This window comes from Sander lucioperca, chromosome 11 (genome assembly GCF_008315115.2).
Source record: "Sander lucioperca isolate FBNREF2018 chromosome 11, SLUC_FBN_1.2, whole genome shotgun sequence".
In the NCBI taxonomy this organism is placed as follows: Eukaryota; Metazoa; Chordata; class Actinopteri; order Perciformes; family Percidae; genus Sander; species Sander lucioperca.
In genome coordinates, this window is record NC_050183.1 from 4,993,567 (window position 1) to 5,010,926 (window position 17,360).

General features: G+C 38.3%; 2 protein-coding genes across 5 annotated transcripts; both read left to right on the plus strand.

Annotated features, from left to right (window-relative positions):
* Positions 1–291: 291 nt before the first annotated feature.
* Positions 292–12,094, plus strand: prkacba (protein kinase, cAMP-dependent, catalytic, beta a). 3 transcript variants are annotated; one of them, XM_031307308.2, is made up of 11 exons: positions 292–643; positions 3,305–3,313; positions 4,056–4,117; positions 4,468–4,596; positions 5,617–5,715; positions 6,697–6,779; positions 7,011–7,137; positions 7,401–7,496; positions 9,571–9,693; positions 9,902–10,066; positions 10,519–12,094. In XM_031307308.2, exons 1-11 carry the CDS (start codon positions 598–600, stop codon positions 10,642–10,644), a joined length of 1,065 nt encoding a protein of 354 aa, XP_031163168.1. In that variant the 5' UTR covers positions 292–597; the 3' UTR covers positions 10,645–12,094. The 3 variants fall into 3 exon arrangements, with proteins under 3 accessions (XP_031163168.1, XP_031163169.1, XP_031163166.1); XM_031307309.1 differs by lacking the exon at positions 3,305–3,313; XM_031307306.2 differs by lacking the exons at positions 292–643; positions 3,305–3,313 and adding an exon at positions 2,028–2,448.
* Positions 12,095–14,100: 2,006 nt separating this feature from the next.
* Positions 14,101–17,360, plus strand: samd13 (sterile alpha motif domain containing 13). 2 transcript variants are annotated; one of them, XM_031307417.2, is made up of 5 exons: positions 14,101–14,309; positions 14,677–14,796; positions 16,085–16,127; positions 16,244–16,355; positions 16,444–17,360. In XM_031307417.2, the coding sequence occupies exons 2-5, from the start codon at positions 14,769–14,771 to the stop codon at positions 16,585–16,587; spliced, it is 327 nt and encodes a 108-aa protein (XP_031163277.1). In that variant the 5' UTR covers positions 14,101–14,309; positions 14,677–14,768; the 3' UTR covers positions 16,588–17,360. The 2 variants fall into 2 exon arrangements, with proteins under 2 accessions (XP_031163277.1, XP_031163278.1); XM_031307418.2 differs by lacking the exon at positions 14,101–14,309 and adding an exon at positions 15,886–15,916 and having other exon boundaries at positions 16,083–16,127.

The window sequence follows — 17,360 nt, forward strand, 5'->3', positions numbered from 1 at the left end:
ATATATGTATACACATATATATATATATATATATATATATATATATATATATATATATATATATATATATATATATATATATATATATATATATATATATACTATATATGTATGTATGTATGTATGTATGTATAGGATATACATACACATGATATACATACATATAGAGGCTACATAAAATAAAAGGAAAGAAAATCGGTTAAACATAATTAAAATTAAAAAGCCAGAGAAAAGTACGATTTCCGATCGGCATTTAAAAGCAGCATTTCACCCATCAAGTCTGTTTTGTGGGTATTCCCATATGACGTGAACGCAGCACAAAACGACAGCAGGCAGAGGTGAAAAGTCTGGATCATGTTTTCATTCCAGCGGAGGCATACTTGAACGACAAAGGACATTGTAAATAAAGATCAACAGGGCGGTTAGCAGAGCACTTCGAGGTTCTGTACACAAAGAGAAGACATTGATGTTGTTGTTAGCCAACCAGCTAGCACAAGCTGAAAGCTGAAATTTGTTAGCTAGCTAACGGAGGACCCTGTTAGCTAACCGCCACCATCATCGCTCCTAGCCAGCTGTGCATCGCCCTGTCTTCCTACGATGGGAAACACAGCAACTGCCAAGAAAGGCAATGAGCAAGAAAGCGGTAAGTTCCTGAAAACCATCCAGCTAGCCTGTTAGCCATCTAATGTTAGCAATTGTACAGCGTGAGCTTGCTTATCATAACGTCTGTGGAGAGCAGCCTTTAGCAGTTGTTGTCCAGTGTTAGCAGACAGTACAGTAATATGGGCTGCAGAGAAGAACCATCTTTGGTAGGGCAGTTTACAAGGTGTGCTGGCTTCCTCGTAATGGTGTCTGTTTGCTTATATCACTTGGAAACAGTGCCACAGATGATGCAGGCAGCTATTTACTGAAAGTGACATTTGTGCAGATGACAGAGGTCCTCACCATTCTGTTGGAGGTTTACTACAGCAGTGAATGCAAAGAGAGATCCTTGACTCAACGAAATGAAAAATATTTTCTTATTTCACACTATAACGTGTAACGTTAACTGAAATCATCAAGGCACCATATTTAATTTCCAAACAGCTGATATCAGCTGCCTGGAGCCAGATAACATCAGCAAACATTGGTTTCTACTAAAGCTGCAGTACAAGGCCTAGTCACTGCCAACAACAGGTACTTGAAAACAGACAAGTTGACCATGGCTGCTGATGTGGTTAAACCAGGCTTAGGATAAACAAGTGTTTTGGTGTCTGGGGCTGCAAAATGACCTGCAACATTTTCTATCCAACCTGGCTAACACTGATGTGTCAAGTTACCTCTCAACAGGTTTATTGTAAATTAAAATGTTATTCCTCAGGTTAAAGTCACTTACAGTGTTGTGTTGATGCTATAAAATCAAGGAAAGGTAACTCCTGTCCTAATCAAATTGCATTTGTTAAAAACAATTTTGCAATCTGAAGTGCTCCATCAATCACTTGAAAGCAGTAGCCAGAGGGCACTCTCTTGTGTTAAGTGTGCATTCGTCAGTAATGACCAAAATAATCCACTAAACTGTCTGTCTGGAGAGCACTGATCTCGACCTGCTTTCTGATTGGCAGTAGTCCATTACAGTCTCACAGCCTTGTGACTTAAGCCACCTATAGTTTCTGCAGGGAGGCGTTAAGGGTTGTGTAAAATAACACTTACGTAAACAGCAAGCTACAGAAACACGTTATTGGTGATTTTGTTTTCATTCTAGATATTTAATTATCCAGAGGGGATCAAACTGCTGTACCTCCAAAACAAACCCACATTTCTAGTACACTGGCATTAAAAAAATGCAGCATGAGGGTCAGTTCCTTAGAGTGATTTTAAGCATAGGGGAAAGCTAGTTGAAGAACTGCATTGTTACACTTTACCACCAGAGTGCACGATAACCTGGAGATAAGTTTTCTCTTAGTCAGTCAGTGGGTGTTAAAGTTTCCTTATCAGCACTCTGAATGCACTACAGCTGGGCAATGTTTTTGACATAACCTTTAGAGGCTGGCCATTTTGTGTATTTGCTTACTGTGTATACCTTTGTCAAAACAACGTTACCATTTGCATTGGAGACTAATATGTGTTTTCCACACCACAGAAAAAGTAGACATGCAGTTGGCCGTTGAACTGATGCAGAGTACTTGAACAGGAAGCTTATTTTTTTGTGGTTAGCCAAGCACTGCAGTAAACCCAGCTGCATACAGGAAGTTCATATCACTCGTTGGTCTTCAGTCTGAAAAAATTTAGTTCGCCTGTGAGTCTTTTCACTCGCACATCAAGACATTTGTCTCAAAATGGCCCAGGGAAAGGACCAATCCTTCGCCAGCCGCCTTTTCCATAGATGTCGTAAGAGTAGCCAAGAGCAGAGAGGACAAGAGAGTGAGGTGCCGCTTATCTCTGAGTTCACCATCATGTGGGATAAATTCAGTAAGTGTGGCGTGTTGCTTTTACACTTAAAATATGTCTGCCACCATCTGCAGCTCAAGCAGGACGAGTCTCAGCTTGCGTTTGTAAGTCATGTTTGTAAGAAAACTGATTTAGATGAAGCTTATAAAATGAACCAAGTGGCGTATTATGCCATACAAGTCTTTTAATAGGTTAAATCAACCTTTAAGTTTGATTATGTTTTTGTGTTTTTTCGCATACATGGTTGTTCATTATTTTGTCAGGTCTTCTAAAACTTGCACACATTCTTGATCCACCAGAGGCAACAGTAAAAGCAGCTTTGTAGAGTAGGTCATTTGTGGTGCTTGCATCATCTTAATATCTCTGTCCTGTCATTTTTGTGTACTGTGTGCTTTTTATAATGCCTTTTCAACCACTGTTGTTTTATAGTCTTTGAGACTTTGACAGTTGTTTGTAGTTTACCAGTATTTTGTTCAGTATAGGATAGTGAAACCCTCCTAAATAGTAGACTTAGGTAAATACTACCTACTGTGAAGAATTAAACCCATTTCAACTTATTGCTTAATTGTAAAGAACTAAAATCCCTTGACTGTTGCTTTAACCTACAGTTTTCATAGACAATTAAAGAAATACGTCTTCCAACCAAAATAATCTTCTTGTTTCTATGTAGAATATTTGAATCAGGTTTAACTTCGATCATAGGGATGCCTTGCCTTGTCTTTTTCAGTGTCATTTTGTTGTGTGTTGCATTTAAACCACTTGAATCTCAAAATGTTCTTGTTTTATGCACTTCATAAATGTTTCTTCCTCTCTTTCTCTTCTCCATCATTTCCATCCATGTGGCTGAATGTTCCTGCAAACCCTTGGTGAACTGTAGAGACTTTTGGTATGCTCATTTTTCCATGAGCCATCCTAAGTCACAGAGAGGTTTATTCTGCAGTTTAGGCCTACCAGGCTTGTATTATGCAACATCTAAATATTACTAAGATTGAGGTTAATTAGGATAAGTCTGTTAACATATAGTTTCTACATAGTCCTTCAATGCCAGGTATGCATTTCAATCAGCGACAGCATACCAAGTGCACCACCAACTAGACATTAGTTACCTGCCACGACTCTGTGACTTTGGACATCTCATGTCTGCTGTGACTTTCACAATGCACTGTCTTTCTAATGCATGCACTGTAGCCTCCTCAGTTATGTTGTGCATTTTCTCTTTCTTCTCAGCCCAGTATTACTGCCTCCCCCCTTTACTCCCACCTACTCCTGAAAGGGATGCAGAATAGCTTGTCTTTGATTTGGCCAATTCTGTAAAGTCCATATGAGCTCTTTGCATCACTTTATTAATTAAAAATTCCTGCTTTGACGTGTGGTTTTGAGTTTTGTTAAAGAGGTATTTTTTTTTTCCGCTGTTTTGTCAAGTACTGTAGTCCTGCGTCCCCAGTACTTGACATTTGCCTGACCTTAAAAATGCATTTTTTATTCTTAAACATGTGAACAGCCTTTGTTTATTTTCCTGAAACACGTTGAACTACGCCAGTTTATTTCCCTCAACATGCTAACTGACCTTTTGTGTGAGTAGTATCAAATTGCTAATTGTAAAATCACACTTCTGTCTCTTTTTATAGTGAAAGAGTTCTTAGCTAAAGCCAAAGAAGATTTTTTAAGAAAATGGGAGTGTCCACCACAGGTAAGTCGTTTCCTGTGAATAGAATTCAAACTTTAATTTTCCCTTAACATGCTTTTAAGAGGCAAAATGATAGATAGCCATTTTGTTTGATAGTGCCTAGCTACTTCCTGGTTCAGATCTGATTGGCCTGAAAGCTAGCTGATTGCGTAATTGTACTGTGCCACTAAGAGGCTTTTATTATAAAAACATCTCTACCTAGCTTATGTGTTTTTTTTTCTGAGCTTAATGGAGGCAAATGTCATACCAGTTGCATCTATAAGAGCTGCAATTACACCAAACTTACAAGCAGAAATGTAAGCAGTCCATTCATTAGTTTGCTGTCTTCACTATCAATGATGATGTTTCCTCAGAGCACAACTGGCCTGGATGACTTTGATAGGTTCAAGACTCTGGGCACTGGCTCATTCGGTCGAGTTATGCTTGTCAAACATAAAGAAACAAATCAGTTCTACGCCATGAAGATCTTGGACAAACAAAAAGTAAGTGTATGCTTTTAAAAAAAAAACTGTTTACCCATCTCCATAAGAACTTAGGGTTGATCAGGGTAGTCTGTGAAAAGCAAACTCCTGCATGCTTGACAAATGCTGTAACTACATAAATGCTGTGCATCTCGTAAAAGGAAATGGAACGCTTCCTCTCGTGCACTGCCAGCATGTTATCGTTGAAAACCTCAGAGGCACTTCACATGAGAGTTTCGATCTTTAAATACTGATGTGAGAGTCGTAGGAGGAGGTTAGCGTGTCCTCAGTGCATTGCTCATGTAGCACTGTTCCCTTGAATTTCACACAGTTGACTTAATAGGTCAAATCTGTCTGACTTTCAGTTTTAAACTGTACTGCTGAACGACTTTACTTATTACCATGAATCTCTGCTCACTTTTCTTCTTCACACTTTGTATGCTGCCCTTTTATTAGTTCATCACAGGGGTCTTAAAGGATTTTCTGTGTTTTTGCAATTTTTGTATCCCACACGCTACTTCTAATAATGTACATTTCACATTGCTGTTGACCATTTCCCAAAGCATGCCATGCATTTACAAGTTTGTGAATGTGTTTTTACTGCCTTAGAGGTAGCCATTGTTTTCCATTTAAATATTTCAGTACAGTACGCAAATTAATTTGCAGACTTGCGAGAAGAAGGTAATTGCTCACAGTAACTGTCATGGCCAGGTGTTTGGTAATGCAGTTGAAACTGTGGATTGAGTTCATGTCTGACAGTCTTTTTAAACCAAGGACCTAGCAAATTAGGGCATTTCTTTTCGTGATGACTGCTATTTGCTTAGTGTTCGTCTTCTGACTTAGATTTTTTGACAGTATGGCTTGTGGAAGCAATTTTAATCAGGCATAGCTCTCAGAAATCATGAAAAAAGCTTTGGGTATTGTGGCTTTGCTTTACGTTGAATTCTGGAAATTATATAACAGGCACACATACTCAATTATCAAGAACATGCTATGCTAAATATACGTTAGTACTAATATTGTGCCTTGTTTTTTTTTCAGGTGGTGAAGTTGAAGCAGATAGAACACACACTAAATGAGAAGAGAATACTACAGGCGGTCTCTTTCCCCTTCCTCGTCAGATTGGAGTACGCTTTCAAGGTAAACGTTGGCACCAACTACAAACTGCTGGTAACCAACTACATGGTTACCACATTATCAGTGTTTTTATATGTTTCACTAAGGAATCCTAATGCTGACTTAACAGACCTTTCGTGTTCACCGGTCACAGTGCTACCGTTGGTACAGTTCATCTCAAAATAACCAGCCAACTACATGTTTATGAACAAAAACAACCGCAATAGAGTAGACGCCCCCCATAATGTAGCATCATTTAATCTGATTGGGATGTTTTATTTCACTGCCTGAAGACCCCTTGCTCTGACGTCATGCACACGTGGGCAACGATAATCTCGCGAGATCAAGGCGGTCGCGGGTTTGATACGCAGGCAGCGCAGTTGGTTTTCACCGACTGCAAGACCCAGGCGGACCCAGGGCATGCTGGGAAACGCCTGCCTCTCAGCTGATCTAACAGCTGATTGGTTCAGAATCGACTCAACATGCTGACGTTTTATATGAACTTTTTATTGACTTTGAATTGGAGGGATTTTAACTGCTATTTGTCTGATTTAAAGGCTTATTGTGTACAGAACACATTGTGTGGCTGATAGTTACGTTTAGAAGTCAGAGAGACTAAATCTGTTCAGATTACCGATCATCTACGGCCTGTTGTTAATTAAAATCAGCAACAGATCGCATGCAGAGCATTTTAACAGCTACTCTGTCATAATAAAAACAACTGGAGAATGTGTACAAGCTGATATATGGGTCTGATAACATTTTATTAAATTGGAATCGGACCTAACAGGATGTGAGTGTTTATGTGACTTCCTGTTTAGCCTGAAGGCTGTTAGAAACGGCTGTAAACTGTCCGACTTGACAGCGGATTTTTGTCACCGCCCCCTGCTGCTGCCGCCTGCTCTCGTCCACTTTACAGGCGAGGCGCAGTTCATCTCGAACGAGCCTAATGAATGTAAACAGTTGTTATGCCCCTGCTTAAAGGTTTCTTGTTTTGATTAACAGGACAACTCAAACCTCTACATGGTGATGGAGTATGTGCCCGGTGGAGAGATGTTCTCACACCTCAGACGTATCGGAAGGTTCAGGTATAGAGTACATTTTTATTATTTTATTTTGAGTGCTGTTTCATCTACTAATAGCTGTACAGTTTTCACTTCTCTCACTGTTGTCCGACGATGTCATGGATAAAATAGTTTGAGACAAACAGCATTTTGAGGCGGCTATCCAATGAATAATTGAGTTTGCGCCTTCACTCAGAAGAGACGCGTGTTCATATATTGCACCAATGTCTGACTGTCCACCCTCCCTTCTTTCAGTGAAAATCATGCAAGATTTTATGCAGCTCAGATAGTACTCACCTTTGAGTACCTTCACTCTTTAGACCTCATCTACAGAGACCTGAAGCCTGAAAACCTGCTCATAGATCAACATGGGTATATCCAGGTACACAATCTATGTAAAGTTTATAATAGAAAAGTAAACTGAATGGAAAGGTATCCGTCATTGAGTAAGTTCTGTCTAAAGACAGATAATACAAAAAAGCAAATTAACACATTTAGTCGGTTTGAGCCAAGTAAAAAACCAACAACAACCTGATAAACAGATGTAGGCTTCTGTTGATAGCCATGGGTCTGAAGTGTAGTACATGTTTACTTTGCCCTTACGTAGTTACTTTTCTTATCATGCTCCTATTGTTCTTTCTTCAGGTCACAGACTTTGGCTTTGCCAAAAGAGTAAAAGGCAGGACCTGGACATTGTGTGGAACTCCTGAGTACCTGGCTCCAGAGATCATCCTCAGCAAGGTAATCCCTTCATACCCAATATAGCCCACATATATGCTATTACAGTACAGTTAGAACGTATTAAAACAGTAACTCACACTCACACAACGCGCAATGGATTTCAGATGAAACTAGAAGGGCACTCGGAGTGCGCAGACCTAAGCCAAGACCATACCCTATCTTACAATGTTAATGCAGTGTGAATTTTCCCAGTGCGGAACTCATTTTTCCAATTATTCCGACACCACATGAATGCAGAACAAGAAGCCCTATCTTGCGTTGTTAACGAAAGTGAAAAATAATTTGTGTATTTACCCTGTGATTTGGATCTGCTCCAAAATGTAATGGGTTCTTCTTTGGCCCATACTATACCCTTCCACCAAGTTTCATGAAAATATAGCCAGTAGTTTTTCCATTCTCTTGCTGTCAGCCAAACAAACAAACCACAAACAAACAAACCAACAAACAGACAAACCAAGCCGAAAACATAACCTCCTTGGCGGAGGTAACAACGACAATGAGGTGTAAGTGCTACCCAAACCCAAATTTTATGACAATGCTGCAGTACAATGATCCTTAACATATAGACAAGACAAATGGTGAGTTGACCTGACAAACAATAAGTTTGTGTTCAGTCCAACTGAACAGGCTTCACTTCACAAATAGACCAATCTTTGAAACAAGCAAGAATTGAAGCTGGCTGAAGTATAGGCCCGAAAGATCGCCACCAGAGAAGATAAGTGTCTGCTGTCATTGAATGCAAAGGATCTTGCTAAGTTGTCCAAATACTTTTTGTCCTTAAACTGGGTGATAAAGGGATACAATAACTACACCTGATGTAAGGGCACTTTCACACCTATAGTTTGGTAGACTGTGCGATTCGTGGGTGAAGTTGCAACATTGTTGCATTTTTCATTTGGTGCAGTTTGCGTTCAGACTGCACTTTGTCAAACGCACCAAATTTTGTAAACAAATGTCATAAGGTCGAAACGGTCGCTTGTTTATTATCCGAGTGAAACTCGCCGACACTTCCTGGTCTCAGAAATAATGGAGCAACAACAAATTTATCATGTCTTGGGTTTTCTGGTTTTGCTTTAATGTTTCTAAAATTTGACAACAATATGAGCAGCTGACAAGACAGCGAGCGAAGGAGAGGGCGGACCCTAATGAGAGAGGGATTATGATGTGTTGTCACACAAACAACGAGCGATGTATGGTCATATTGGTTATGGATCTGAAAGTTGTCCTTTAAATCATGTAAAAGTCTGTAAATTGTGTGCAAGGTTAAAATTGCAGGCTAGTAAATGCACTGTTTTTTGGTTCACTTCCTGTATTTGGGTCGGGACGTGTTCTCACCTGAAGTGAACTGAACTCTAGCGCACTTGGAGGCAAACCGAGACCCCCATTTTCAAGCGGACCAGAGTTTGATTCTTTGGTCCACACCAGAGTATGAATGAGCTTTCACTCCACCCCTATCGAACCGGACTATCCCACGAAACGCTCCAGGGTTCGGTTAAAACGGACCAAACTGCTCGGCTGTGAAAGCAACCTAAATGTAAAATCCCTCAAATGAAAGTTAAGTGCAGAGCCAACACAAGAAATGTGTCACTTGTATGTATATCTGACTGCTCTGTGTGTCTCAAGCCTGTCTGGCTGTTATTACCAGTCATTATCCAAGGTAGTTTTGCATAGTTAAAGGTGCAGTAGGTAAGACTTATAAAACTAACTTTCTGTCATATTTGCTGAAACTGACCCTATGTTCAAGTAGAACTACATGAAACGGGTAATTAAAAAAAAAAAAATCTGGCTCCTCTGGCACCACCTACAGCCTGTAGTGCAATTTGCAAAAATCCACAGCTCCCTGTTCAGATGCACCAATCAGGGCCAGGGGGGGTGTCTAACGCATTCATTCTCCCTTGTGGGGGGGAGGGGCTTAGGAGACAGTTTTGGGCTTTAGCAGAAAGGGGGGAGGGACTGAGAAGTTGTTGATGTTCAAAATGTTTGGCTAAATCCTGGATCTTCCCAATCCTACCTACAGCACCTTTAAGGTTGAGCCAAGAAACCAACCTACATATTCTGTTTCTGACTCTTCCAGGGCTACAACAAAGCTGTGGATTGGTGGGCACTTGGAGTTCTCGTCTATGAAATGGCTGCTGGTTACCCTCCCTTTTTTGCTGATCAGCCTATCCAGATCTACGAAAAGATTGTGTCTGGCAAGGTATGAAGAGAAAGTCACACGCAAAAGAGTTTAAATATTTGAGTTAATTGTCATGCCTCTGCTTGCCTTTCAACCACACGCATCAACTTGCCATTGTTTCTCCAGTGTTTCTTGTTGCTATATATGTATTGTTACCAAGCACGTTATGTTAAATGGGTGAACAGCACAGGTATCTTGGTAATCCAGAGTTTCCTTTTCGCTTTTGTAGGTACGATTTCCCTCTCACTTTAGCTCTGACCTAAAGGATCTGCTGAGAAACCTGCTCCAGGTAGACCTAACAAAGAGATTTGGTAACCTGAAGAATGGTGTGAATGACATAAAAAATCACAAGTGGTTCTCCACAACAGACTGGATTGCCATCTACGAGAGAAAGGTATGTATTTTTTGTGTCATAACATAATTCCTGATCTGGAAACATGCAATGACACTGACATTTAGTTCTTAGTAAATTTACCAAAATAATGAAGACATGAGGTGATGGTTGAGAGGTGCCCCTTTTTGGTAAATTTGTCATCAGGCATACAGACACATTCTCTGTTAGCAGCGATGATAGCTTGCGCAGTGACAAACACTATTTGCCTCATGTATTTTCTAATTGCGAGTGAATTATACCACCAATTAAGACATTTTTAAAGAATATCAATTTGCAACCAATTGATCAGAGCATTCCTAGATATCTGCCGCATTCAAAGAACGCAGACATTTATCAAATTATTGAATGGTTATTAATAATAATAAGCACAATTATTTTAAACACCAATCTTTGTTTGGCATATTTAAAGTAAACATCAGAAAACAATTCCTTATTTTCTTCTGCGTTCTTAGGTCGAAGCCCCCTTCTTGCCAAAGTGCAGAGGCCCAGGAGACACGAGTAACTTTGACGACTACGAAGAGGAGGACATTCACGTCTCACAAACGGAAAAGTGTGCAAAAGAGTTTGCTGATTTCTAGTGAGTGGGCCAGAGTCCCATCAGGGCTCACATGTTTTGGTATATTTGCACTCTCCTGAGGGTTGAGGTGGAACTGAGGCCATCACGTGTTCAATACAAACGCCTCGTTCCTTCATTCCACACAGCTGAATGAGGTCCTTCTTGCCATGATCCTGCGTGCAGTTAGCACTAACCTATACACAGGCACATTATGCAGACACTCTTAGTGCTGCAACACAAAAATACTAGACCACGTTCTCATCTTGTTTTTTATGTTTGCCACTTTTAAATAGCCTCCCTCCTCATTTCAATTCAAATAATTATTTGAAAAGCAACATGACAACTGATATTATGCCCATTTTCGAATGGTACAAAGAGTGATTGATTGTATTAGCTGGCATTGCACATATTGTGATTTAAGCTTTGGGAAAATAGAAGGGAATTTTTTGGTTTTATTTTCTAACATGACACGAATATAAGTTCTGCCAGTTATCTGTCGTCTGTCCCATACCTGAGTGTGTTTTAGGGTTCGGTTTATTATTCGTAAATCATGAAGACTTTACCATAAACCATTATTCATCAATCTTGTGTCCTTAAGACCTAGAACCGTGTATTTGTGCATATAGAAATATACGTATATGGGACATTAGCTTTTCAGACACTTGTTTCAGTTTTTGTGAAAGCATGACCAAAATTCGAAAACAAAGAAACTGGTGTTAAGTGAAGGGAAAGCAACACTGATGACTTCTTGAAGTTTCTGAGTTTTAGGCTTTCAGCTTTTGAAGAGATGGATTAACGGTGACAGGTGTTATTATGGAGCAGAAACTTGTCAATCAGTGCTGTATTCATTTAATTGTAGCATTGTTTTATCCATATCTGGTTACACCTCAGACTAGGTGTGGTATTAAATGAAAGGAATGAGATGATCTATTTTTTCAGGTACAACAATGTTTCAAAAGGAAGGAAAACTGAAGGGGTTTGAGTACATCACTCCACAAAACAGGTCATCCGTCTTTGGTAGGGCCAGGAATGTATGAAGTGCATTCACATGGCATTTTTCAATAGCTGAAAGGTCAGTCTGTTAGATCTTCTTGAGAGTATGTTTTTGTGAATGCAGAGCAGTGTTGGTCACATAGACATATTTTGTCCATTCGGGGTAGCTTTTCGATTTTGTTTTTAAATTGTGCTTTAGCAGAGCACTCGGAAGCATTGTGTAACTGCCATATTTGTTTTATTTTCATTTTTACTTTTGCATGTTTGTTATGTTTGTACAGCAGTGTCACATCAAGCTAATAGTGCCCTTAAGTGTTAACCATATTTTAATGTTGTGTTTTGTTACCTTTAAATTGTTTCATAGCCTGGTACATTGATGCATTAGATTAGCAATTTGTATCTGAGTGACATATTCCTCTGCATAATCCCACAAAAGCAAAACTAAACCATTGAAATGATAACAGATCATTGAAATATCATACCCTTAAAGTATTCATTCATCTTGGTCACCACTTGGTTGAAACATATACCTCAACTATAGCTTGTAGTCTCTTTGAATCATTTTTAAATCAATTTGTACACTGTGATGGAGCAATATTTGCTCATTCTTCCTTGCAACATTGCTCAGGCTGAGTCAGGTAAGTTAGAGAACGGAAAAAATGCGTCTTGTTACAAATTTTCAAAGAGATTAAGGTCAAGAGTCTGACTTTTGAAGAACATTTTCCTTTTGTCATTTTAAATCACTCCTGTTAAGTTATTGTCTACACATATTTAATACATATTTTCTCCCCTCAAGAAAAATATAGGTTTTATGAGGGATTTTCTATACTGAGCGCCATTCATTTCCTTTGAATTCTGACACATAGCCTGCCCTTGCTGCTGAAATGTAGTCCCTGCCTCCGCAAACTCCTCACCGGCGTGACAGGTCGACGTGTATTTAACAGGTGATCATAGAATCTGTATGTCAAAGGTTCAATAGCTACAAGGCCAAGGTGTCCACTTGTTGAACTTCCAGATGTCAGAAAAGACCTGATGGCTTCTGTGATCCTTTGATTCCCTCGAGGGAAGTTTGTCTCTGCCGTCCACGGGGAGTTCAGAGTTTGAGGTCATTTTTGTAGGTCGGACACTCAGGGTTGTGGGGAAATCAAAGTTTTACATTTCACATCTTGTTGGAAAACAATAATGCATTGTTGACATTATTTCAATTTAACACCTCTTAAGTCTTCTGAAGTTTTGATCATTATTTTACATGGTGCTCAAGTGTTTGTAGATGAGAACAATGCAATTTAATCAAGTTCAACAATCTTAGACAACCAAATGTGAAAAAGGTTTGGTGACTGAATGCTTTTTTTTAAGGTACTGATACTCTATATTGATATTGGCTATGCCTGAATTTAAACTTTTTTTCTTCATATATTGAGCACACAATGTGACATTTTATTTAGCCCTGATTTCATTTCAAACGGCACAAGTGTTTTTTATGCAATTTTTTATTTATATTAGTGATGAAATTACATTTTAAATGTTTAAACTTGCATAGTTCATATATGTATATATATATATATATATATATATATATATATATATATATATATATATATATATATATATATATATATATATATATATAATATAAGGAGACCCAAACAGTTTTTTTTTTTTTTCACAAAAATGTTAGAAACAGTGAATATATTGGTTTATTTATTTGCACCAGTTTTTTTTCTTCATTTGCTCTTTTGAGAAATAAGACCTTCATAGAAATGAAAATATTTACAACAGTTAATACACATTAATGCCTCTTATGCCTATTTAAAGTTGTGGGCATTTTATTTAACTTATTTTCTTCTTTCTCTTAACCTTTTCTGTTTGATTTCTTAGGAAATTAACTTTATTTAAGGGGATCCAACATTATTTTCCTAGTTTGAAGGTTGAATAGAATGTAATTGCAGAATCTATGACTTTTTTTATTTGGACAAAAAAACACCTGGGAATTTTGCATGTTTCAATCCAAACTGCCTGTGTGTAAATCTTCCCATAAAAATGTGTAGGAAATCCGCAGCTCTTATGTGTCATTTATCCCCCATGTGTGTAATGTTTGTCATATTTGATGTAAATGATGGCACTTTTCAATCAATGTATGAGTTCTTCGTAGCTAGTCACACATGCCAGTATGGGATCAATTATCTGAAATGTGTCTATTTCGTTTGTGGGATATTTTGCACATCATTTAGAAGGCTAACACGTTTTTTCCCATCCATATTTACTTGTGTTTGCAAGGGGAATATACTTTGCTGTAGCAGATTTTATGTAACAAAAGATATGTCACTATAATAAATTCTTTTTATTAAAAAATTATAATTGGTTGTATTCAATGTGAGGATAACTATTGCTGTATGTGTAGTAATTACAGTGGTGTACTTTAGCAGGTGGTTGATCATGCTGAACTACAAACCCTGGCGTCAAAATTAAGAAAAACTGCACTTCCCATGATTCTCTGCTGCCGTGGGCGAAGGAAGCTAAACCGATGAAGAAGGGCTAGTTGCCTTTACTTGATTAAATATTGATTTTATTAGATGAATATCGCCTTTTATTAATGTGCAATATATCTCAGTGATTAGAATACTTTTTGTTATCCAAAGTACGCGTATAGCTCGGACGAACTGTGGTTGTCAAACAGGAATTATCTTTAATAAGGTAACTGTTACATTTTGTATTAGCAAACCCAGCTAACGTAACTATCCCTTTTAACGTTAGCTAGCTTAATATGAAATACGAAGAGGGAGCGATTAAATATTAGCTATCGTCATTTCGCGCACCGTTATTTCTATATTGTGCCGTACTTAATTGCTCTTTTAAGCGTTATTTATGTATGTGTCAATTAAGGCAATTTCATGTTGTATGTAACGTTAACGTTATTTTGCTATTTTTTATCCAGCTAACGTTAACAACGTGAGTTTTGGGTCGTCATTTTCACACGCTGCATCTGGTCTTTAGCTATGTTTTGGTTATACATTTTTTTTCTTACTGTTCTAACAACTATACTATTTTACTGTTTTTGCAGTGAAGACATCCAGTGAATGCCAGACTGCGAAAGAGAAACAATAATGGTGTTTGAGCTTCCAACCCATTAAGTTCTCCGAGAGAAGACAGCTGATGAAAAATTACTGCAACGTTACAGATCGTAAGAGACTCACTTACCCTACTATGGCTAAATTACTTTGTACATTAAAGCTCAATGGCAGCACAGGCTTTCTTAATCACCAATAGTCCAACCACAACATGGCTTCTGTTTGAAATAAATCACAGTTCGTGTTATAAAGAAGCTTCTAAGCCAAGTTAAATTACTGCTGTAAGGTAGCCCCTCAGTTGATAGCTTCATCATGAACTCATGTTTTGTGACACCAAGCACTGTTTAAACTAAACTAAATTAACTCACAGACTTTTTTTTAAAGATACTGAACACGCCAGTCTGAATTACAGCTAAATGTGTGTAAAATGATAAACAAAATTGCAATTACATGTATTTAAGTTGTAAAACTATCTTGAATTTGAATATTTTACTCAAACTGCTAAAGCATGCAACTGCAGCATACACAGTGTATTTCGTGCTTGTGTAAAACCTATGGAAAACAAGTTTTACCTGTCTATGAAGTTATTTTATGTACAATTTGTGTGGAATATTGAGACCATTTGTTTTAAGTTGCTACATGTATTGTCTGTTTTGTAGGGCAGCAACTAAGAAATAGTTTTATCATTGGTTAAATGTAATAAAAAGAAAAAAATGCTTAATCGTCTTTTAAACATTCGAAAATATCGTGAAATGTCCAAGGTGACATGTTTTGTCTGGCCAAAACCCAAAGATATTCAGTTTACAATGAAATTAAACAGAGAAAACCAGCAAATCCTCACTTTTGAGAAGCTGGAACCAGACAATATTTAGCATGTTTGCTTGATAATTGACTTAAACTGTTAATCGATTATCTGTCATCTATTTTCTGTTGATTGTCTAATTTATTATTGCCAAATCGTTTCATCTCTTTGAAGGTTTCTTAAGACAGAAATATGTGTAAAAAATTATGCACAAACCATTGAAAACTATTCAATCGATCTTGAATTTGAATATTTAACTCAAATTATGTCATAGTTTCAATTAACAACACTAACAAGCAGCTGCAGAATATAGAGTGAACATGGAAGGTTGGAAATAGTAGTTTAGTTTGACACTTTCTGGTTTTAGTTTTGGATTGTCTTACATTGTGTGTGTGTTAAGGGATAGGGGGGCTGAAGGAAAGAAAGGGCTAAAACTGTGATGTGTAATGTTGTTAATCTTGTTCCTTTCTCAATAAAAAATGATCAAAAAAAAAAAAGGTAGAGTTTGCTGAGTTGTCAGCTTGTTCCAGAATGAGTGGAATTTGATTTAATAATAATTATTGTTCTTATTTATTCTCCTTTTGTTCTTCTTTTTTCAGCCGTCATGGAAGACAAGGCAAATGGCTCTGTTGACACCAAAAGGTATCGTTTACAACAAGTGAAGGACATTTTTTATTAAAAGATTTGGAAGAACATGAAACTGTTGAAGTAAGGTGTGCATGCACATTAAGATGAATGCATTTACTGTGACCCCACAGCCCAGTGGAGAACGGCCAGCTGCCGGACCCTGCCAACTGGGGGGTCGCCGATGTCGTCAATTACTTCAAAGCAACAGGGTTCGAGGAGCAAGCCACAGCTTTCCAGGATCAGGTTGGAGTGCTCTACCTGCTCAAAATTCCCATCACGTGATGAAAACAAACTAGGATGTTAGTCAAATATTTCTCTCTCCACCTGACAGGAAATCGATGGCAAGTCCCTGCTTCTGATGACCCGTAACGATGTCCTGACAGGGCTGTCAATAAAGCTTGGCCCTGCACTGAAAATCTATGAGTATCACGTGAAGCCGCTGCAAACTCAACACCTGAAGAGCAACGCCTCGTAGCATCGCAGGCCGTCCCAAACAATGACAATCAACGTGTCAGGAGACCCCAGGTTAGCTGCCACTTCACAAAGACTCCTCTGGCCACAGTGGCACCTTAACAGGATTTGAATGCTGTATGTTTTTATAAGTGTGGACCCCAAAAATGGGTGGCACATGGAGTTCACTCAGCTGTTTACCCTTTCAGCTATGCTTGAGATATGTATTTTACTTTTGTGTGTTTTATTTAAAAGAAGGAAATTTGTGGCGAATACTGTGCGTGCGTGTGTACACATTTAAGTGTGTACGTATATGTGTGTTTGTGTGAGTGAATTAACCCATGTTGGTTTAAAAAAAAAAAAAGCATTTGTATATAAGATTATATATAGTTTAAAACAGTGTATGTTGTCGTACCTGAACACTTTGATACATGCAGAAAATGAATGATTCTGGTGCATACAGTTTTGCCCTAAAATCAGTTTTTATGCTCTAAACTGTGCAGCCGAGTCCCTGAAACGTCCTCAGCATGTAACAATGAAGCATTTTGTTATCCCAGACACAAAGAGCCAACCGAAAGCCTCATTGTCCCTGCACACCTACGTTATCTAGGCCAGAGGCTCTTGATATCAAAATATTTATGTGTATATATTGTTATGTTCCTACCTGTGGTGCTTTCAGAATTGTCGCACAGACGACTGTATTGAAGTGTGTATGACCAATGTATATGTGCAACATAACACTGGAGTTTGAATATCTGAATCAAAGATTTGCAATAAATGGTGCTCTTTTCTCACAAA